Below are 24,652 nucleotides of genomic sequence, written 5' to 3' on the forward strand. Positions count from 1 at the left end.
CTATCTATTTATTTATTTATTTTAAAGTGATCTCCACACCCAACTTGGGGCTCAAACTGAGAACCCCAACATCAAGAGTCGCATGTTCTTCTGACTGAGCCAGCCGGGCACCCCTGCATCACACAAATTTTGTATGTTGTATTTTTATTTTAATTCAGTTAAAAAATATTTTTTATCGTTCTTTGAGAACTATTCTTTGATTCCTGAGTTATTTAGAGATGTATTATTTAATTTTCAAATACTTGAATATTTTCCATATACACTTCTGTTCCTGGTTCCTCACTGAAGTCCATTATGGTCACAGAATATACTTTATATGATTTTAACTCATCTAACTTTGTTAGGGCTTGTTTTATGGCTTAGAACATGGTTCATATCTTGGTGAATCTTCCTTGTACGCTTGAGAAGAATGTGTATTCTGCTATTCTTGGGTGGAGTGTTCTATCAGTATCAATTAGATTAAATTGATTTTAGAGTTGTGCGGGTCTCCTATAACTTCTCTTGATTCTCTGTCTGTGTCTTCTATCATTTACTGAAGGGGAAGACTTGATGTTTCTACGTATAACAGGATTTGTCTTTTCATATCACTTTTTGCTGCATGTGTTTTTGAATCTCTGTTTTGTAATGGGGCACACACATTGAGAACGCTTATGCCTTTTTGATGAATTTAACCTTTCATCATTATGTAATCTCTTTCTTTATCCCTGGTAATTTTCTTTATTCTGAAGTCTACTTTGTCTAAAATTAAAAGTTACTTCAGCTTTCTTTTGCTTAACGTTTGCAAGGTATTTCTTTTCCCATCATTTTATGTCTAATCTACATTATTTTATTCAAAATAGGTTCCTTCTACATGGCATGTAGTTATTTCTTTAAAATCCAATATAAAAATCTGTATATTCAATTACTGTATTTAGACCATTTATATCCAGGTTAATAATTGATATGGTTGTATTTAGATCTATCATTTTTTTTATTCGCTGTTTGTCCCTCTGTTTTGTTTTTCCTGTTACCCCTTCCTTGACTTCATTTGAAATATTTCACTCTATTTTGGCATTCCATATTAATTTATTTCTTGTTTCTTCAGTTATATATCCTTGTATGATTTGTTGGTATTGTTTTGGTTTTATTTTTATTTTTGTTTTGGTGTGGTTGCTCTAGGGTTTACAATATATACATACCGAACTTTCACAGTTGACTCAAACTTAATATTTACCACCTCAAGCAAAATTAAGAAGACTTGCCACATTATAGATTTCTTGATACAACCCCTTTACGTTAGGATTGTTGTGAATTGTGATTTATAACAAGAAATATATATTTGGTGGCACACAGTTCCTAAAACCCTTGGAATTTCCTAAGTGATAAAAACAATAAAGGTGAAGGGGTGACTTTTGTTGTTCATAACAAGCCCCTTCCAACTACACCTGGGTTCATGTTAATGAGGTGGTTTTTGGAAAGCCCCTAGAGAACTAAGCATGTGGACTGGTTGCCAGGAGAATCATGTTGGTTTTAAGAAAGGGTTAAAATTTTCAGCCTAACCCTCCCACCCCTGTCCTCCAGGGGAGGGTACAGGGGCTGGAGGTTGAACCCACCAGCTATGGCCAATGATTTAATCAATTGTGCTATGTAATGAAGCTTGCATAAAAACCAAAAGGACAGAGTTTAGGAAGCTTCCCAGCTGGTGAACACGTGGACGTGCTGAAAGGGAAGTACATCCAGAGAAAGCATGGAAGTTCCATGCTCCTACTCTCATTCCTTGCCCTATGCATCTCTTCAGTCTAGCTGTCCCTGATTACATCCTTTTACAATAAGTCAGTAATACAGTAAGTAAACTGTTTTCCTGAGTTCCATAAGCCACTCTAGCAAATTAATCAAACCTGAGGAGGAGGTTATGGGAACCACCAGTTTACATGTTTTGTGACTTTCCAGTGTTTGACTTGAGTCACTGTGACACAGCTATACTTCTACCCTTGGATTCTGTGACATGTCCCCATTGAGTATGCTTGTTACCTTCCTATGTTTTCTTAAGCCACTCTCATTTGAGTCTTAGTGTCTTCTTTGCAATCTGACCAGAAAGTGTGAGATTATTCTCAAGAGTCCTCCAATGTTCCACCCCTTAACAGATACTATCCATTAACGAACTTGCTCTTTTGACATCCACCTACAGCATTTGGTTGCATCTCTGTTAGGGGTATACATTGAAAAATTCCCAGTAAAATAAGTACAAAAATGAACTACACTTTTTCCTTATTCTAGTATCAATGTTGCCTGTGAGCCCCCAGTCAGCCTAAAGTGCATAGCTTTGTTTATCCCATTCTGGCAAGCTCAGGACAGTCTGACAATTCATCAGTCAGATTTAGGACTTCTCACAATCAGTTGCCTTGTAGTTTAAAGCCCTTTCTCCTCTTCCAGGCCCCACCTGGCTTAGAAACATTATGTAAAACAAGAGGAAACAGGTGTGGCCTGCTTTCTATTCTTCCACTCTACTCTGGTCAATGTACCAGCTCCCAGGTAGTGCCTTCAGCAAGACCCAGAGGAGGGAGCAGTTTCTTCTTGGCTATAACTTCATTTTTCTTCAGTTGAGGTTGGCACTGTTTGGTCTCTCACTCAGACAGAGTCAGATGCTGTCTCTGTTGTGTAGCACACACCATGGTCTGTTGGTGCCCATCTGAGTATCTTGCTCATGCATATTTCTGGTGACTCCCTCACTACCTGGCAATGTCTTGAAGGGTGCAAACGAGCTAACTGACACTCACAGCTATATTCTTGGGTTTATCCAGGTCTCAGAGATTCCAGGAATCTCTGACATGGCAAATTTTAAATGCAAGGAAAAACAAGGAGGGGAGGAGCACCTTCCATTTGTTGGGAGAAACAGTGAGGACATAAGACCCCATTGGGGAGGACAGAAGGAAAGCCCTCACAAACTCCCCTTTCAACTCTCTTTCATCAATCCCATATCTCCTGATGGAAAAGCTTAGTGGGGCAAGGTAAGGGAATTTATTTTAACTAAACAGAAATAAAATAATTTTCTTTAGTCCTTGGTGCTGATTTTGCTCATCTATAACCCAGCACTTTCCACTTAGCCAGCAGGTGGAGGATAAGGAACGAGTCAGCAGCCTTTAATAAACATTGTGGTGGACATTCAGCATTAGGAGTCATGATTCATGTCTTTTTCTGTTTTCTGTCCTATGCTCCGAGGCCTTAGAAGCAGAGAACTTACAATTTAACACCTCATACTGATGCCAGCAGGCCATGTGCAGGGACCTAGAGGGAGAGGGGTCCTGCAGAACCAGCCAAGAAGATCCTTGGCTTTTCATAGGATGGAAATCAAATGTGAACCAGCAGGAAGTGAGAGCAGTGTTTATGGAAGATATAGAGAGCAGATATAGACAGAGTGTCTAAGAGACTCCGAAAGGAAAGGAATATGAGTCTCATCTTTGTTCCAGGTCTTGGGGATGATGGTCTGGTATACATGTCCCCTCAGGCATCCAGAAACCGGTTAGAACAAAGAAAAGGGCCCAGGTGTTATTACTTGGAGCCAGGGAGCCTTGGTGTCTGGATGTCTAGTGCCAACGGTCTGGAATATGCATACGATAGCTTTCTCCAGTCTTTCTCACCTGGTCCTTCCTTAGATATTATCTAAAGAAACCATTAACTCCTTGCCCCTTACAAGAAGGACATTATGAGGCATGTGTAAAGTGGGGTGAGGGTGCAGGTCCTAGCAAGAATAAAAGCAGGAAAAGGAGCAAAAACAGATTTTCATGGAGTCTTTCAGTGTCCCTGTCTCAATACTGACTTTTATTTACCTACTTCCTCCACTTCTGTATCTCTTTATGTATCCTATCTCTAAATTAATGGTGTAATTATCCACCCAATTTCACTCAATTCAGAACACTGGGATTAACCTGGGTGCCTCCCTCATCCTTATCAGCTATATTCAATCAGTCATTAAATCCTCTAAATTCCTCCTTAGTCATATATCTCTGTCATAAACCCCTTCTCTGTCCCTCTACTACCTTAATTCCAGCCTTCAACCCCTTTTGCTTAAACAATTGCAATAAATTCCTAATTAGTTTCCAGTCAATGAAATCTCTCCCCACCCTACACTGAGCATATCTTCCCAATGATGTGACAAAGTAACTCTCCTTTTTGAAAACATTTGACATCTGTGGAAACAATCCAAGTCCCATACTGGAGAGAAGAAAATATGCAATCAGAAATTTATTTTCCTTTATGAAGATCATAAGCTTTAATTAATAAGAATCTTATCAATCACTTAAAAAAAGGCATGTTGTTTATTTAGGTACTATGCTGTGAATCCCTTCTCTTTGCTGATAACAGAAGCTGTAGGGAGAAAAAATACATACTAAGGGAGCTAAACAAAGAATCCATTTGCTAGCTAATCGAATTGGGTGAAGATCTAAAGATTAAATTGATCTTGCCTGACCTGTTCACTGTCATAAGTGACACATTTCTCTACAGTTATTTTCCTGCCATTTCCAGAGTAAAGACAAATTGTGTGCTGCCAAACCGTTTTATTGCCCACATAAAATGTAAACCTTTATGTTTGTCAAGATTTACATGCTTAGCGGATTATCATAAATCACAATTAACAACAGCATAGGAGATAAGGCTCATGACTTTTACATGTTGTTAATCATTTTATCTAAAACAGCACCCATCCAGGGCTTCAGTCAGCTTTATTTTTCTGCATAGTACTTACCACCAAACATTTTCTCTATTTTTTTGTCTCCACCAGAAAGTAAATGCTGTAAAGGCATTTTGTTTGTTTTGCCCAAACGACGGTATTAGTTGTGTTTCATTCATTTGTAAATATCCCTAGTTTAGTGCTTGGTACAAAGTGAGCCTCAGCAAATATTTGTGTAATGGATAAAAGGAAGTAAACGAAAAACAAAACCAAACCTCTGTCGTGTAGCTGAGAAATGGTTTTGCACTTCACAAATTACGAGTAATGAAAACATCTTCACAGTTCTCAGGACAAGGTAAGAGGTGGAGGCTGTCGTTATTCACCCTACTCTACATGTACATGTATGTATACAGTGAAGCTTGAAAATGTGCCGTGTGGAGGTCACAGAGCAGTGGTGGTACAAAATCTGCTAAAATCTGGCCCGATGACCTTGGGTGATTTAGACCCTTTCCTCGATTTCATTAGTCAATTTTAGGTGTCAGACCCAAGAAACCAATTTGCTCCCCTTCGAAACTACCACGTTTGGCACACTATTTATCTCGAAATACATTCTTGAGAAGGCGAAAAGGCGACATGAGGAAAGACGGGCAAAGGAATAATTTTTAATTCTCACACTATTTTTCTTTTTTTTCAATATATGAAGTTTATTGCCAAATTGGTTTCCATACAACACCCAGAGCTCATTCCAAAAGGTGCCCTCCTCAATACCCATCACCCACCCTCCCCTCACACTATTCTTTTTCAATTTTTACGTAATTCTTGTGACTGCCGCTAGTGAAAGTGTTGAGACAAAAACGTAGACTAGCTCCGCTACCCACAGCTGACATGACCAAAATGCTTTCGCTGCCCACACCCAAAATGGACGCTGACTATGACGCTCCCGGCAATTCTCTACTGGCCCCGCCCCTCTAGCCCGGAACCCCTCCTCCCTACCGTGCCGCCCTTCCGTCAGAGATCTGCTCATGATTGGGTGTCCCTAGTGTTTGGCGATTCTCCGGATGTTGCGTCACGCAGGGAGTAGGGGAGACTGCGCGCGCACAGACAGTAAAGAGCGGGCGGAGGGCCAGGGAGGTGTGCGCGTTTGCGTATCGCCGGCCCGGAAGGGTAACTGCGCGGTTGAGGTGACCGGGGACTGAGGTATGGCCACTCCGGGCCGATTGTGGCACCGCAGATCCACTGTCACGATGGCTAGCTTCGCGGCGCCGCTGGGTGCATCCGAGGAGAGCTGAAGGCTGCGTCACAGCCTGGCGGCGCGTTAGAGTCACCGTCCTGTGGGTGACCGGGTGAATGGGGGCGACGGCTGCAGGGCCTGAGATAGGCTGGCAGGGGCTCGCCCCCCTCTGCCCTCTTCTGCAGGGGCAGCGAGGTGCTGAATCACCCTGCAGCCGGGCCGCCGCACAGCCACCGCTCTCTCAGATAAGGGGGTGCTTGATAAGGATTGTACATTGATTCTGGGAGACTGGAGGCTTGCTGCCGAGTCTAGTCTAGAGAGCTGGTTGAACTTCCTCAGGGGACCAGGCGCTTGATTGCATCAATGCTTACGGGAACGTTTGGGGTTTGGAGTCGGTGATACCTTACCCATTTTATAGCTAACTCACAGGCGTCTCAGAGGGCAAACAGTGTTTCGAGGCCATTTCTAGCATGTGGCAGAAGCAAGATTTCTACGTTGTTCTGTTACGCGACGTGGTAGCCACTCGGTTGGGCCTCTTTCCCAGTCCATGTGTCGATGACTGAGGAGATAAACAGCAGCAACGTACTGAGATGATGTAACGACGTGAAAGTATTAGAAGGACTCGGTATTTTCCCAGTGTTGTACACCCTCTTATAGACTCAGTGGTAGAGCTGGAAGTACACTCGGTTAAGTAAGTTTTAGCAAAGATTCTTAACTATTGGTGTGCTAGGTAAAACCTATTCCTGGGTCCCATTCCTAGAGATTGAATTATTAGGACCGGAGTTAAGACCCAGGATCTACGTTTTAAGACACATCCTAGGTGGTTTCAGCACCTTGGGTATTTTTATCACATTTTGAAAGTACTGTTTGGCGTGTTTAGCAAAAAATTCATAATGCGTCATTACTGTTGAGGTCTTGAAGCCTTACAGTGCAGTCTGACCTTGAAGAGTTATGCATCTCTTCCTTGGATGACGTTTTTGTTCTGCTCAAAAGTTGTACAGAGTCTTGTTTTAAATTTTCCCATCGAATTCTGGTGTAAATCTTAAAACCGTATCTATAAAAGCCATCACACACCCTGTAATTGTCTTAAGAAATTAGCATTCACTTTGTATTACATACATAACTTCTACAGAGTTATACACCTTATTGTTCAACCTGGGATTTAATTCTGTTTTGGTGAACCATCCCATACTGGATTCTGGGATAGATTTCTTGAAATAACGGGGAATAAACAGAGAATTCATCTTTATCATTTAAAAAGGTCACTTCCATTTTTCTCCTAAAATAGGATTGGTCCTTTCGTATCTCTGTATCTTCTGTGTTAATTCCCTCAGTTAGTGGGTTATTTTTTGTCTGTGTGTAACTAGCATTTCAGATCTGCCTGGTAAACCTGGTGCACCACCATGCTGGCCGCAAGACTTGTGTGTCTCCGGACACTACCTTCCAGGGTTTTCCAACCAGCTTTCACCAAGGCCTCGCCTGTTGTGAAGAGTTCCATCACGAAGCATCAATGGCTCTTAACACCCAGCAGGGTAAAGATAATCTGAATGTTTTCATGTTGTGTCTCTGTGCACTAGGACCTTTTTTTTTCTTTTTTTTGGACAGAGTATGAAGTTCCCTATTTTACCATTAGTGATGCGCTGAAACAGCCCTGATAATGCCCCAAATCAGTTCTTTCTCCCCATTAGTTTTGTATCATTTTGTTCCTCCTTACCATGTATGAAAGAGCTCTTATAACTTTCTCTTACAGCTTTTGGAATTTCATTCAGAGAATTTACAGTGATTTGTGAGAGATTGAGAGCTCTTACGGCTCAGGAGATTGTGGAGCCTGTAGTAAAAAGCTGAAGAACCCAGGAATATTACCAGTTGGCCAGTAGCTAGAAATGTTACTAAAAATGTCATTTCAGCTTTTGATTAGAGAGTGGTAAAATCCATTAGGTTAGGGATGCCTGGGTGGCTCCATGGGTTAAGTGTCCAACTTTGGCTCAGGTCCTGATCTCCTGGTTTGTGAGTTTGAGCCCTGCATCCAGCTCTGTGCTGACAGCTCAGAACCTGGAACCTCTTCAGATTCTGTGTCCCTCTCTCTCTCTCTGCCCCTCCCCTGCTCGTGCTCTGTCTCTGTTTATCAATAATAAATAAACATTTTAAAAAATCCGTTAGGTTAGAGAGAAACCCGTTTTCTTTTATAATAGATTTATCGTTCATCGTTTACATTAGAAGTATAAGTTTTGAAATATGAGGTAGATAAGGAAATATATACAGGCTAAAAGAGACAGCTGTTTTCCTCTTGAGTTAACTGTTCCCTGTTGAAAACAGCTAAAATAGAGGTAGTAGTCATCCCGCCCTTTCTTTGGCTTTGTGTTCAGCAAAGATAACTTTCCTGAGCCCCATTCCCCAGATTTAAAAAAAATGCAGCTAATACATATTGAATGCAGATTTATTAGCAGTTAGTCCTTGAAATATAATTCTAGAGATATAAATCTGTGGTTTTTTAAATAAACAATTATTCCGAAACTTTAAGAAATAAAGTTGTGAACTAAAGAGTTAAGTGAATCACTTCAAAGATAGACCATAGGTAGGGTCTACATTGAATTTTTTAGATTGGCTAACATACCTTTGTAGTGAAAGTACATACATAGAAACGACCAAATTAGTATAGAGTTTTCTAATGCAATGAGATTTAATTTTATTTTACTGATAACATTCTGTTTTGGTATGTGTGCTGTGTGTCTTTGTTTTCGTGTATATCAGGAATATGCCACCAAGACGAGAGTTGGGATCCGGCGTGGGAAAACTGTCCAAGAACTTAAGGAGGCAGCAGTGGAACCATCAATGGAAAAAATATTCAAAAGTAGGCAGTAGTCTTTAGTTTTTGAGCTGGAATATGTGAATACATTTTACATGCATGAACAGCTTCCTAAACATACGTACAAACTTACGTATATGAGCATTTCCTTGGAAGAAAGGCAATCCATCATTCTTCAGGATCTTGTGGCCCAGAAAAGATTAATATTTCACACTGGGTCCATTGGTTTCCATTCATGTTTCTTCCAGAGAAAATGTTATTTTTACCATTTTTTAAAAAGGATTAGTAGTATGACATGATATAAAAACATATAATCTGTTAAGGAAGTTCATTTGAAGTTGCATAGAATCTTCAAGCATATCATGTTTGTGTATGTTTCAAGTCAAGAGAAAATCACTAAAACAGATACTAATAAAAACCTAAATGTTCAAGAAGAGTCCTCTTAACTGGTTGTTCATATAAGGCCTCCCTGGAAACCAGACCTAACAAAGTCAGTTTGGATTTCAGCTTTGCAAGTTTAACCAGATTGTTCATCTAGCCACGTATACTCAACACTATTGCTTGTTAACAACTTTACAGAATGTCAATATATTATAATGAGAAAGAGTTGTAATCAGTGTCCTTCAGGGCATTTCTTTCTGATAAGTAAGTTTGCCCTGAAAACCAAATTGTATGAATCCTACAGCTACAGCACAGTAATAATCTTAGCAAATTTATACTAAAGGGGGTAAGACGCTGTTTATGAATACTTCCAGCCAATTAGAGTTGATAAGCTGTTTGTTTCTCTTGCTCTTGTTTTAGAGCATCCTCTCCCTTGATTCCGCTGCATAAATATTGATTACACTTTTGGTTCCTTTTTCTTTCTCTTTGTAAAGCATCATCTTTGTTAATAGCACTTTAGACACAGCGTGATATGATTATTAACATTTCTTTTTCATCTTTTTAAGAATATCTTGAGAACGTACCCCCGATTCTTAGGAATAAAACACTATTACAGAAGTATTCCCATGTCCACAGATATACTGCCTCCTTAAAGTTCATTGGAGTGAAATTAAAGGCCAGTCAAGTCTGATCCTTTCTGTATTATTACACTTAGTTTAACATTGTCCTTTTTTACTGGTGCCCTAATTTTAAGACCATTGCTATACCCCTATATATTCTAAGTATGGTTTTACAAAGGAGTATGGTATATAGTTTGATTTTCCTCGTGTAAATATTAGAGAGAGCTTACCATCCCTTTTCAATTTAGTGAAGATATGACTGTATTAACGCGCATTTCCTTCTGTGCTCTGCAGTTGATCAGATGGGAAGATGGTTTATTGCTGGAGGGGCTGCTGTTGGTCTTGGAGCATTGTGCTACTATGGCTTGGGAATGTCTAATGAGATTGGAGCTATTGAAAAGGCTGTGTAAGTAAATTGTTCCCAAACATTTCTAATCTTAAAGATTCCAGTTTGGTTTTCATCCTTCCCTTTTGCCACTTTTGGAATATTTTATATCTAGTCTTCCAACTGTATAGAAATATACATGAATAAAAATGAAATCTTTTGGCATCTGTTCAAACTTAAGTAAAAATCTTTTACCAAGGTTATATGTGTTTAGGCAAGGAGAAAATGTGTTTTTTTTGTAGATGTGCCAAGTGCTTATGTTTTATGTTTTTATTTTTTAAACTTTATTTTGAGAGAGGGAGAGAGTACAAGCTGGAAAAGGGCAGAAAGAGAGGGACAGAGAATTCCAGCCAGGCTCTACGCTGTCATCACAGAGCCCAGTACTGGGCTCTATCTCACAAACCGTGAGATCATGACCTGAGCCGAAATCAAAAGTCAGATGCTTTTAACTGACTGAGCCACCCCAGTGCCCCAAAGTTCTTATGTTTTATATCATTTAGTTTTTATGATAGCTCCAATGCATGCATCATTATTTCCATGATAAATGAAGTGAATACGATAGCAGTAAATTGATATTTCCTAAAGTTTCCCAGCAAATAAATAATTGAACCAAAATTTATATCCATGCTTTCATAAATGAACCATGTTGTGTTTCTTACAGAATTTGGCCTCAGTATGTGAAGGATAGAATTCATTCTACCTATATGTACTTAGCAGGAAGTATTGGTTTAACAGCTTTGTCCGCCCTGGCAGTGAGCAGAACTCCTGTGCTTATGAACTTCATGATGAGAGGCTCTTGGGTGGTAAGTCAGCTTGTTTTTGTTTTCCTTTTCCACTAAATACCAAAAGATTTGGCAAAAAATATTGGCCGGGAGTGGGGGGAAGTGGATTAAATGGAAAGAATCCCTTACTATATTGACAGGTTGTTCAAATCTGAATTAATAGTGCAGCTGAGACAAAGTAGGAAGTACATTCTGAGATAAATCAGCTATCATTCTTAGTTGAGTGTATATTTAAATACTGGTAAAGGGGTTGAAAACCAAACATACAGGAATATCCTACTTACCTAGAAGCAGCTATCAAATAGCTTGTATTTTATAGCAATTTTATTAAAAAAAAAAAAAAGGGCAGATGCAAAGCCATCTTAGAAATCAGTGGAAAATATGTATTGCTAACATTCTGAACTTTCCTGACCCTGTGTAGGGTTTTACATTCAGTGAGTGTTTCTTGAGCATTTGTTAATTTTTCTGGATAAAAAAAATAGTGATTTCAAAAGTGGTAGCTATTTTTCTACTGTCTGGTTGAAGAGATGAACTTGAGTAAGTGGTAAAGGATGTGCAAGGAGAAGTAGAAAGTGTAAAATCAGTTGAAAGACTGTTTTTATCTTGGACTAGTAGGGAAGTTCCATGAAAGAGACGTTTATTTCACCAGAACTGTTGGAGGCTATCATTTTTTATTTTAGGAGAGAACAAAGGTAGTCTAGGTTTGCAGAACAGCTTGAGCAAAGGAGAAGAGGTAGTCATTAAAACCCGCAGAGTGCTCACTCACTCTGTCTCTCAAGTAAACAAACATTGGGGTGGAGGGCAACGCCTGGATGGCTCAGTCGGTTAAGTGTCTGACTCTTGGTATTGGCTGAGCTCGTGATCTCCTGATCTTGGGATTGAGCCCCCGTGTCAGAATCCCTTCTTGGAATTCTTTGTCTGCCCCTCACCCTCGTGCACGCGCGCGTGCTCGCTCTCTCTCTCTCTCTCTCTCCTCCAAATAACATTAGAAGAAAACATCAGAGTGGAGTTCGAGTATCTGAGGTCTAGAGTGTAAAGAAGACACAATCAGACAGTGTCTGGTTGCCACACTGAGGAGCGGGTCTAATCAGTGAGAAGCGGTTGCAGATACTGGAACAGCAGAAAATACGATTTGTCTTTGAGTTCTAAGAAGTCAAATGGAAGAGACAAGAAGCAACTGTACCAGCTGGGGCTTTTCAAGATCTGAAGTGGAGGATTATAAGAATGTGAGCTATGAGTTTGAGACTGGAAGGGAATGGGAGATGGGACCGTTTATATCATACAGATTTCCAAATCTGTACTTTCCAAAGAAGAACCATTTAGGGTAGTGTGGCCATTTGGACACTTCAGTATTCTTAGAATCTTACTTCTCAGATGGGTGTCCTGAATCTCCTAGCCTAGAACTTCATGAAAGCACAGAATAAGCACGGTGCATTCTCACCAGGAATGTACATTTTAATCAGGCAAATAATTTAAAACAATGATTTTTAACAAAGCAACGTGGTTATAAGAGAAAAATTTAAGTATACAAAGAGTTTAGCCCCTAAAATAAGACTTCAAAGAAGTGTTTGTGCTTGGGCCATATTCTCAACTTACTTTCGGCATAAGATTACTCTTACCTGCTGTTAGAACTACTTAAATTAAAAAATTTGGAAAGCCAGGCAGGTGCTACAGAGAGGAAGATGAAGATTTTTGGGGGGGGACAGACATACACACAAATAATGTCAAAGTTGACACCAAGTGATTTTGGAACAGAGGAGAGGCTTCTGACACTGCTCATGGCAGTCAGGGTACCTCCCAGAATAACTTTCCAGGGGACGAGATAATCCTTGAATAACTCAAATGAATTAGGCAAAATAAACGGAATTAAAGAGGCACGAAATGGGGTCATATTCGCATCCCTACTATTTCATTGTAGCTGGAGTGTAGAGTATGGAATGGTGAAAGGCAAAGAATGGAACTGGGTCATGAACATGAAGGACCTTAAAAGAAAAAAATACAGTTGTGATAAATACCCTGTAAGTGCCTTGCATTTGTATGAAGAAATGCATGAAGTGGATTTTAGTAATTATTTCTTCATTGGAAAGTGATCTAGTAGAACTCTGTGCTTTTTTCTGTTAATGAGTAAAGGCTTTCCCATTCTCAGCAAAAATAGCTGTTTTGTTTTTATCTGTACTTTGCATCTGAGGTTGAACATTCACGTGCCTGTGTTCAGATGGATAATGCAGAGGAGGGAGGCAGGCCTTAGGTCACACAAGGGATTAGTGACATCTAACCAAAAGCATTCACAATCTGTTGTTTTTTGAGTAGTTGGGCTACCAGATATCTGCTGTTTTCTGTCGAAGAGTAGCAAATTTGCAGTTTCTGTTTCAGGTTTCCTAAAGGTTCATTACAGTCTTTCTCTATTATGTACATTTCTTTCTATATGCACAAGAAGTATTTAAGTGTCATAACAATGGAAATGTAAGATAAAAGGGACGGAGGACCAAATCAGCTAGAAAACTAAGAGGATAGAGAAGTAGAATCTTATTCTCTTTTCCATGTGCTTCTGTTTTTTAGGTTTTTGTTAAGCAAATGATGGAGTTCAAGGCAGTGTGCTATGTATATATTCTAATTGGTGTATCATGACAAGTTTTTTTTAATGTAGTTTGCTATGCAAAAATAAATACAATTAATTATTTTGGGATTGTTAAAGAGGTTTTGTTAGGTCTCTGTCTAGGAAGAATACAATTTTTAAAAGGTCATGTTATCAATCAGAGCTCAACATACTCACTTGAAGAGTCTGCAAAACTTTGTGTGACAGTAGGGGACACTCTTGTCCCCTCCTAGATCAGTTTTCATTATCCTTAATTTTTTTTTTTTAATTTTTTAATGTTCATTTATTTTTGAGAGAGAGTGAGAGAGAGCACAAGTGGGGGAGGGGCAGAGAGCAAGGGAGACACAGAATCTGAAGCAGGCTCTAGTCTCTAAGCTGTCAGCACAGAGCCTGACATGGGGCTCGAACACACGAACTGCAAGATCATGACCTGAGCTGCAAGATCATGACCAAGTTGGATGGTTAGCCGACTGAGCCACTCAGGCGCCCTTATCCTTAATCTTCTTAAACAAAATTTATTGGAGGGACTAGCTTAACTTGGAACTTGAGGGTTTTTCCTTTGTTGTTGTATATAAGGATTGATTTTTCTCAGTAACGTGTGTTTCAGACAATTGGTGCCACCTTTGCAGCCATGATTGGAGCTGGAATGCTGGTACAGTCAATACCATATGACCAGAACCCAGGCCCAAAGCATCTTGCTTGGTTACTACATTCTGGTATGTTCTAACTTTAAATTTTTATTAAATAACCTTCATTACTGTCTTCTTTGGTGGTTCTTTACAATTGTGAATGACTTGTGCATAATTTAATAAAGACTCATGTTTAGAAAACACTTACAGTTTTTTGTACTTAATAGTGGTTGTATTATAGCCAGATCTCTACTCTGAAAAAATAATTATTCAGATACTAAGACCATGGACATCCCAGTATTATACTTGGCCTCCTGTGACAGTCTAATACACGTAGAGATTTCCTTTATGTATTTTGCCTAATACTAGAAGCATTTCAAACCTGATACACATTACTTGAGAATTATTCTTGTGTATCTTTAGAAAAATTTTAAAATGAGGGTGGAGAAGGAAAGGAGGAGGTAAGTCACAAGAAAGAATAGGAGTACAGGATCTTGCAATGGAGCATTGGAAGAAAGAAAACAATAAGAAAGACCTTTGGAAGTGTACTTTGTCTCTGATACAGTTAACTGGGTCATTATTTAGATGGGTCTTAGCGCAAAGTTACCATGGACAGGGCAAAGGCTGTCCACTCCCTGGTATTGCAGGACAGTTTTAATATCCTTTTAGGTATATGTTGTGATATCTCCCTTAATTATGGAGACACAAATATTTTAAAGTTTAGATAAAGTGTTGCCATTATCTGTGGGTTGAATAAAGAACCAACTAGACCTAGAAGCAAAAGTGTGTCTTAGATACGTGTTCTCTACCTCAAAACAAGACAGATTTTTTTCTATATATTTTTTTGAGTATAGGTGATAAACAATGTTACAGCGGCAAGTGTACAACATAGTGTTTCCAGTTCTGTATACATTATGCTATACGTCTCACAGTGCAGCTACCATCTGTCACTTTATAGCACTATTACAGTGTCACTGACTATATTCCCTATGCTGTGCCTTTTACTCCTGTGATTTACTCTGTTACAGGAAGCCTGTATCTCCCACTCCTTTCACCCATCTTGCCCATCCTCCCGCCTCCCCTCTGGCAACAATCCGTTCTCTGTTTTTATGGATCTGTTTCTCCTTTTTATTTTTTTATTCACTTAAGACAAGTTTTATGAGCATTTCCTTGAAACTTTCTTGGAAGCAGGCTCTGAAATGTTTCTTACGTGGGTTAGTAAATGGAAATTAGGTTTTTGGCACCCAGTGAGCCAGATTTCCAGTGCGAACTATGTCATTCATATTATTATGTGCTGTTTTTGTTTTGGTAAACATGAGACTTCACATGACTTCACAGTCTCAGTTTTCAACTCTCTACTATTAGGCCTGAGGTTATTCAACCATAGATTTTGTCTATGGAGTTTTACAGGACAAAGTCCTTGTGATGGAGGGAGGTGGTCCAGTATTTTCTAGTACCAATAACCTGCTTTAAAAAAAATTTTATCCAAAATATAATATGTGTACTTCTAAAAATGTAATATCTCTTGAGTGCTATCTGTAAATATTTAAGGATTACTCAGCTTCGGGACAACTGCATATCACAGTAGTATACAGAGCTTTTTGTTTTTAAGTATGAAATGTATATCCTTTCATTAAAACACCAAAATCCTCACCATCTGAGTTTAGCATTTATGTTACAGTTATAATTCTCTGGATTATAGTATCTTGTCCAGTGAATGGACTTTTGCACCTGTTTCCATTTTAGACACTTGAGTTCCTTGAGAAAACTGGTTCAGTGTTTTTACCTCTGATAAGTAGTAAATATTTAGTGACTTATTGAATTAAAATAGTCATGTTGTTTCAATTTGAGCTTAGAATTAAGGGCTTTCTATCTGGGTTGCTTAGAAAACTCCTTTTAATCTGATACTGTAGTGTATAAATTACTTGAGGTATTTAATGTATTGGAGGGGACCCCCAACACTACCCATTTGTTCAGTATTTTTTTAGAAGGAGTCATAGGACTCAGCATATAGTTGTACTCAGAGCTAAGGACATCAAAAGGACACATGACAGAATCTGGAGAAATCCATCCACAGGCTTTCAGTGCGCTCCCTCCTTCTTTGAGGGGACATAGTAAGGATGTGTAAAGCGCAGTAACATACAGTGTTACTGCCCAGGGAAGCCCGTTAGAGACTTGGTACCCACAGGCTTTAATAAGGGCTAATCATGTAGGCACCTTCCTAACAACTACCAAAATACAGATTCCAGAAGGAAAACAGACTTTCAGCATAACTCTTAACTGTTTGCACAAGTAGTCTAACCCTGCCAGAGAATGATTTAAGTGCCAAGTTCTTAAATCCCAGCCAAGGACCAGCCCTGCAAGCAAGTCTTTGTAAAGATAACCTTAGGCCTGCTATGCGAAACCTTCCCTGCACAGCATGAATGCCAATTTTTGCTTTATGCTTCATATATACCTACCTATTTTAAGCTATGCAGGCAGGCATTAGTATTCCTGTTTTGTGGATGAGGAAGCTAAGTTATGTGAGGTCAGTATGCCAGGAAGTGCTGTATTATTTCTTCAAGTCTAGCCCTGTATCCACTTTTTTTTTTTTTTTTAAGTGTATTTCTTTTGCAAGAGAGAGCATGAGCTGAGGAAGGCTAGAGAGAGGGGGAGAGAGAAAGGATCTGAAGCGGGCTCAGTGCTGATAGCAGAGAGCCCAATGTGGGGCTTGAACTCATGAACCATGAGATGTTGACCTGAGCTGAAGTCAGATGCTTAACCAACTGAGCCACTCAGGCACCCGTGTCCACTCTTTCATTCACTGGAATGATTGAGCTGAGAACTGAAGGAAGCTTAGGTGACCCAAGGGCACCCCCTCACAGTATTAAAGGGACATCAGAGTTGGCTTTTGACCAATATTAACATCCCAGTGCATTCCATTTTCATTTTTCATCCAGATGTTTAGCACTATGCAGATACAGCTGTGGTCTTCATCAGGACTAAGTGATACTATGCAGGAATTACTGAAATGATCATTGGAAAACTATTCTAATTGTGTTTTTCCCCCAGCTTTATCAGGATGTAATTACCACGTGATACTGTAAGTTTTCAGATGTACAACTGGTTGATTTATACATTTATATATTGCGTAATGACTACCACCATAGCTTTAGCTAACACCTCCATTCCGTATTTACCATTTCTTTTTTGTGGTGAGAGTACATTTAAGATCTGGTCTCTTAGCAACATTCAAGTAGATGATACAGTGATAGCTGTAATCACCATGTGTGTATTAGGTCCTCAGATTTGTTAATCTTACAACTGGAAGTTTGTACTTTTACCAGTATCACCCCATTTCCCCTACCCCATTACCCCTGGTAACCACCACTCTATGCTGTTTCTCTGAGTTTGACTTTTTTAGATTGCACATAGAAGTGACATCATATGGTATTTGTTTTTCTCTTAGTTCACTTAGTATCATGCCCTCAGGGTCCATTCGTGTTGTCAAAAATGGCAAGATCTCATTTTTTTTATGGCTGAATACTACTCCATTGTGTATATACACCATGTCATCTTTATCCATTCACCCATCAAAGGACAATTTGGTTTTTGTATCTTGGAGATTATAAGTAACGCTGCAGTGAACATGGGAGTACAGACATCTGTATAAGATCCTGGTTTCCTATCTTTTGGTTATAAACCCCGAAGTGGGATTGCTAAATCATATGGTAATTATCGTTTTAATTTTTTAAGGAACCTCCATACAACTGGCTGTACCAGTTTGGTGAATGTTAGTTTTTGTTCACAATAATAATGGTGAGCTATCTTTGTTAGTTTTGTAATTAATAATGTCCTTAAGCAGCAGACATCTATTACCATTAAGATTTTTATGAGAAAGTATCATTGAAAAATCTCTGAATAAACTTAAAAGTTTTGCTAAAGCTACAGGGAGGCTGGGCCACAGCTCCCCACACCATCAGATAACCAGCCCTTAGAGAACAGGCTCACCAAAGAGCCAGACCGTGGGGAACAGACCTTTGGAGGGACCTCCCTAAAGCTGACAAAAAGTCCTGGAGGACCAGACCCCCAAAGGCCTCAAACTTAGGGGCTACTATTCTGAAAAGGCCAAGAATCAGGTGCCCACACTCTATGAGGACCCAGATACTGAGGATAAGTCTCCCAGAGGGCTAGAACACAAAGAGCCTGATTGCCAAAGAGCTAGGCCACGAGAGTTGTATCTCTCAGAGGACCGTGGCATCTGGGATGAGACCTTGGCACGGCATGGTGGCCAGGATCTCTGGAAGACCAAGCCGCCAAGGGCCAGACCCCCCAGGGATAAAAGCTCCAGAGATAGAACCTCCAATGAACTTGTGGGAATGCAAACTGGTGCAGCCGCTCTAGAAAACAGTGTGGAGGTTCCTCAAAAAATTGAAAATAGATCTACCCTATGACCCAGCAATAGCACTGCTAGGAATTTACCCAAGGGATACAGGAGTGCTGATGCATAGGGGCACTTGTACCCCAATGTTTATAGCAGCACTTTCAACAATAGCCAAATTATGGAAAGAGCCTAAATGTCCATCAGCTGACAAATGGGTAAAGAAATTGTGGTTTATATACACAATGGAATACTACGTGGCAATGAGAAAGAATGAAATACGGCCCTTGGTAGCAACGTGGATGGAACTGGAGAGTGTGATGCTAAGTGAAATAAGCCATACAGAGAAAGACAGATACCATATGGTTTCACTCTTATGTGGATCCTGAGAAACTTAACAGAAGTCTATGGGGGAGGGGAAGAAAAAAAAAGAAAAGAGGTTGGAGAGGGAGAGAGCCAAAGCATAAGAGACTCTTAAAAACTGAGAACAAACTGAGGGTTGATGGGGGGTGGGAGGGAGGGGAGGGTGGGTGATGGGTATTGAGGAGGGCACCTTTTGAGATGAGCACTGGGTGTTGTATGGAAACCAATTTGACAGTAAATTTCATATTAAAAAAAAAAGAAAAGAAAAGAACCTCCAATGAACCTAACCATGCAGAATGACAAAACCAAAGAAGTGTATCATTGCCGTTGAGGCCACTCGAGAAACTGTCTTTGACAGGGTCAGCCCACACAGGAGAGGACCATTTGAGGGGCAGGCCATGGAAAACAGGACCACCAGGCTAGACCCTAGGGAGCCAGGGGAGGATTGGGCTCCACAAGGGGGTGCTGTGAAAGCATGATGAGGGAGGCAGGGCCTCATTCTTGCTCCCTGGTACCAGCTCTACCTCCTGCTCCTGGCCCCCTCCTATTCCTGGCCATTGGTGGCTAATGGGGTCAGGAGAACCTGGAGCAGAGAGCTGGCACCAGTATAGGGAGGGGGGTGGGGGGAAGGACACTTTTTCATCCTCTGCCTGTGGCTTAATGCAAATTTTGGGACAGGGAGTTAGTTACCTGGGGCAAGTAAAGTGGGGAGCATGATGGAGAATAAAGGTTTTTTTGTGGATTCTGCACAAAATTTGCTAAAAATTTTGCTGTCAGTTGCAAAACTGATGGGAATCCTAATAGAAATGTCATAGAGGAATTTTTATTCAGTATTTTTCTTACAGCAAAAGCTATTTTTAGTTCATTATCATGCGATAATATCTTATTACTTGATCTAGAAATGTTACTTTCACAAAAGAGACACACTGTTAAAATTATAGGATGAAGATAGCTCCTATTCTGAGTTAAACTCTGCACATTTAATGTGTAAGAAGAGGGCAACTTGTTCTGAGCACTGAAATAATGCCTTATCTGAGATTTATTTTTTTTAATTAAGGTGTTCTTTTAACCTTTGCTGATTAAATTATTGGTGCCTTTCACTAACTTTCCTGAACTTGTTGATAAATATCTGACAACTAAAATTACTGTTTACAAACCGAGCTGACATTCCCTTCTACCCAAGGAAACAACGCTGTCTGTCCTTGAAGTTCCTGCATCTTAAGATTAACATCATATATGCGTTCTCTCATTTTACTTTGTTCCCTTTTGGCAGCAGCAGGTTTGACCTTGAGTTAGTCATTTTAAGCCTTTTTGTCTCAATTCTTACATATATATGAATTTTATGAAGAATACCAGTAGGCTCACACACAGATAATGAACCATGTAGAATTTGATAAAGTTATTAAAACGCCAAATTAATGTTTGTGTTTTTGAGTTGAGACTGTTTAACTAGGTATAGTGTTGTGATTTTGAATTTGGATAGCCACAAGTTTGGGGTGTGGAATTTGGGGGTAGTATCACCTAAATAAGGGAGAGATGTTGTAGTCCTGTTGTTTAACCATAAGGTACGTGATGTTCAGATGGTGTGTTAGTTACAAGTGGTGTTTTCTTTTTGGTTCTTACTTAGTCAATACTTAACTACTTGCTCTTTCTCCAGGTGTAATGGGTGCAGTGGTGGCTCCACTGACAATATTAGGGGGGCCTCTTCTCATCAGAGCTGCATGGTACACGGCAGGCATCGTGGGAGGCCTCTCCACTGTGGCCATGTGCGCACCTAGTGAGAAGTTTCTGAACATGGGAGCGCCCCTGGGAGTGGGCCTGGGTGTCGTCTTTGTGTCATCACTGGGTGAGCTACTGCGCTTTGACATTCACTTCTTGGTATCCGAAAACCATTGATGTACTCAGCTATCCTAATGGAGGGAACTTATTAAGAGTTATTAAAAAAATTTTTTTAACGTTTATTTATTTTTGAGAGAGAGAGAGAGAGCATGAACAGGGGAGGGGCAGAGAGAGAGAGGGAAACACAGTATTTGAAGCAGGCTCCAGGCTCTGAGCTATCATCACAGAACCTGACATGGGGCTCGAACTTGTCAACTGTGAGATCATGACCTGAGCCAAAGTCAGATGCTCAACTGACTGAGCCACACAGGTGCCCCAAGAGTTATTTTAAAAAGTTTAAAAGACGGGGCGCCTGGGTGGCGCAGTCGGTTAAGCGTCCGACTTCAGCCAGGTCACGATCTCGCGGTCCGTGAGTTCGAGCCCCGCGTCAGGCTCTGGGCTGATGGCTCAGAGCCTGGAGCCTGTTTCCGATTCTGTGTCTCCCTCTCTCTCTGCCCCTCCCCCGTCTCCCTCTCTCTCTGCCCCTCCCCCGTTCATGCTCTGTCTCTCTCTGTCCCCAAAAAAATAAACGTTGAAAAAAAAAATTAAATAAAAGAAAAAGTTTAAAAGACAAACACTAATTAGATTGCATTTTCTTATTTGGCATCATGGTAAACTATTTTGGGTTTCACACAATACATCTAAAATGGGAAAGTTCGTCTGGAGAACATGCAAGAGCCTTTCTGTAATGTGGGCAAGTGACCCATTACAGGCATAAGTATCATGGGTTTGGACTGAATATGCATAAAATTACACGGTGCATATAGTCAGTCTTTTTCCTATCTGTGCAGTACACTAAAAGGTTTTTTTAAAGAAATGTTAATCATAAATCCAGTTAGAGAAGAGTCCTTTTTTCTTTTTTTCCTCCCAGGATCTATGTTTCTTCCACCCACCACTGTGGCTGGTGCCACTCTGTACTCAGTGGCAATTTATGGTGGATTAGTTCTTTTCAGCATGTTTCTTCTGTATGATACACAGAAAGTAATCAAGCGTGCAGAAATAGTGCCACCATATGGAGTCCAAAAATATGATCCCATCAATTCGTAAGTAGTCTTCATGTCTTGTCTCTGTTACACAAGACGTTTGTGTTATTATGGTCTGTTTTGTTTTATGGTCGTATTAGTTTCCTAGGGCTACCATAACAAATATTACAAACCGAGTGGTTCAAACCATGGAAATTTACACTCTTGCAGTTCTAGAGGCTAGAAATCTGAAATCAAGGTGTCATCAGGGTTGATACCTTCTGAGGGCTCTAAGAGAATCCTCCCTGCCTCTCTTCTAGCTTCTTGTTTTGGCCATCAGTCCTTGACATTCCTTGTCTTATAGGTACATCACTCCAATCTCTCCCTCTGTCTTCACATGGCATTCTTCCCGTATGTCTCTCTCTGTCACCTCTTATAAGGACACCAGTCATTTTGGGTGGAGGCCCACCCCATTCCAGTATTAACCTCATCTTCCCTCCTATCTTGATTATATTTGCAAAGACCCTCTTCCCAAATAAGGCCACATTTACAGGTACAGGGATTAGGATGTCAACATATCTTGAATTCAACCCACAGTAATGGGTTTGTCAAATTTTACGATCTCTGTTGTTGTTTGATCTATTGTATCTTTTTAGTAAGCTATGTATCCACAGAACATTTGATTATATTGTAACTAAGTTTAATTTAGATATTCAGTTAAGTCCAAATATTTACCTACTTTTGTTAATTAGTTTTGTGGTACAGTTGTTATATAACAACACTTTTTTTCTCTTTTCTTGGCCTCTCCACCAAAGTAGGTTATTTTATTTAAACAATTTTGTTGGGTTTCATGTTTTCTATCACATTTTTACAAGTAATTTGTTTTTTGTTTCTTTGAAGCTAAAATTTAATGTTTTTTTTAAAAAATGCTGCTGTAACACAGATATATAACAGGTTTTGGTTGGTGGTGGGGGGTTTCCTTGAGGGGATATTATATTTAAAAATGCCAGACTTGTGTCTAACACATTTTTATGAAGGTGCTACTTTAGTTTTGTTTTAATTATTTCTTGGCCTATCTTACAGGGTGTTTCTGCAAGATACTACACTCATAAGAGAGGGTCAGAGGGTAGAATAATGATTTTTAAAACTGCCCTTTAACATTTCAAAGATTAATCTGCCAAGGAAAATCTTGACTGTTTTCAGAGCCTTCCTTAGTTGGCATCTTTTCTTTTTCTGATTTCCATTTCATATGCTGTACCTATGACAAATAGTATTGCTTTTCTTTTCTAGATTAAGAAATAGTTCTTTTAGAGTTATTAGAATTACATCATCTATAATAGGCCGTAATTTTCTTTTCCAGGATGCTGGGAATCTACATGGATACGTTAAATATATTTATGCGAGTTGCCAGTATTCTAGCAACTGGAAGCAACAGAAAGAAGTGAAGCAACTCAGCTTCTGACCTCTCCAGTACCTCGGATATCTTATTTGTTTAATAGGGGCAGGTGTTCACGGAATAGTTTGTATAAGCAGCTTTCACTGATGTGTAGAAGATAAGACTTGTCAGCAGGTTTCAGATGTTTGGTGATTTGATGCTTCAGGTCTGCTTTCTCTTCTAAAGAATAAATTCAGTTGTTCTCTTCCAAATAAGCACACACATTTCCAGTTTCTCAAGTGTGAGTAATTCTAAAATGTTTTAATGAATGTGAAAACTAAGGTTTGTGTTGTGAGGATTTAACTGTTCTGTTTTAAAATTTATTTAAGTGAAAATTAGCAGATTTTGTTTTGCTGCATATTTTTTGAAATGCAGAAATATTAAGTAATGTCATAAGTGACGTAGAAGTTTGGTAAAGGGACCAGAGAGAAGCAAAGGATCACCTTCAGTCTTTCTTTGAATACTTAGCACTTGTGTCGGTGGTGAGCCAGTGAGAGGGGTCTGGCTCTTTGGAGACAAATTAATCATTGCTGTTTTCACATTCATCTTTTGAACTTAATCAAAAGCATTGAGCATAAACAAAGATCTAGGTGATTCATTCTCCCAATGTTCCTTTCTTTCTCAGTGCTATCTTTACAATGTAGAAGTGATCGTGTTTGGCTTTTCATTGTTTGACATTGTTAGGACAGTTGAGAATGTTAATCATCTGGAGAATTCCTGACATGTAGTTAAATATGTTTAAGTTTTACTTTTAAACCTTATGGAGCAAAATATCCTTAAAATTCTTCTCAGGATGAAACATTCAAAGCATGAAATCTGTTGCATTTTCAAATATACAAACACAGTATTCCTAATTGCTGAATTTTTTTTGCATATTTATTGAAATGTTTAAGAGAATATATGCTTGCCTTTCTTCATCTCTTCAGGCTTTGAAGCTTTTATTAGAAAAGCCTGTTTGTGGCTTACACTTAAGATTATGAAAGCAGTTTTTCTCTCAGGACTTGGTTTCTTGCATTCCTCTCAGACTAAGCACTAAAAACACAGGAGAGCATAGCTAGTCTTTCTTCATGAACTATATCAATCAAAACTATAATGGGCAAAGTGTTTTGTTAGAGTTTCCCCCAGCAGACTTTTCCTTCTCTTCTGCATGGGCGATTACTTGACTGTTGTGATATTGGTAAGTTTTTTTGATACAGAAGAGTTATTTTTGGAAGTTCTTAATGAATGAAATAAGTGTGTATGATTATTGAGATGATTGGTGTTTTTGACAAATATTTATTACAGTAATCCAGAAGTAACTATTCTAACCACCTCAAATTACATAGAATGCTTATTTCTGAATTAATAAATGTTCCAGCCAGGTGGTGATTGGTCTGTAATTTTTCCAGCTGAACCATACGCATACTATTTGGATAGAGGATTTGTTTCATGTGCTGTCTTACCCTAGTATGTAGAGTACAGGGTGATTATGACCACAACACTTACAGCCAGACTGCCTTTAATTGAACCCCACTTCTTCCACTTATTTCTTATGTGACCTTGGGCAGATTAATCTCTCTGTGCCCATTTTTGAAGA

At 39.5% G+C, this 24,652-nt stretch overlaps 1 protein-coding gene across 1 annotated transcript; it reads left to right on the top strand.

The window, feature by feature from the left end:
- The first annotated feature begins 5,734 nt into the window (after positions 1–5,734).
- On the top strand, positions 5,735–24,440 carry GHITM (growth hormone inducible transmembrane protein). The gene is made up of 9 exons (XM_047073062.1): positions 5,735–5,845; positions 7,247–7,411; positions 8,631–8,730; positions 9,981–10,092; positions 10,733–10,874; positions 14,057–14,165; positions 20,459–20,647; positions 21,551–21,722; positions 23,002–24,440. Exons 2-9 carry the CDS (start codon positions 7,283–7,285, stop codon positions 23,084–23,086), a joined length of 1,038 nt encoding a protein of 345 aa, XP_046929018.1. The 5' UTR covers positions 5,735–5,845; positions 7,247–7,282; the 3' UTR covers positions 23,087–24,440.
- Positions 24,441–24,652: the final 212 nt, after the last annotated feature.

The sequence above is a fragment of the Lynx rufus genome, unplaced genomic scaffold (assembly GCF_022079265.1).
Source record: "Lynx rufus isolate CCGP_SWC_20201006 ecotype Redwood Valley unplaced genomic scaffold, mLynRuf1.p SCAF_11, whole genome shotgun sequence".
NCBI classification, from domain to species: Eukaryota; Metazoa; Chordata; class Mammalia; order Carnivora; family Felidae; genus Lynx; species Lynx rufus.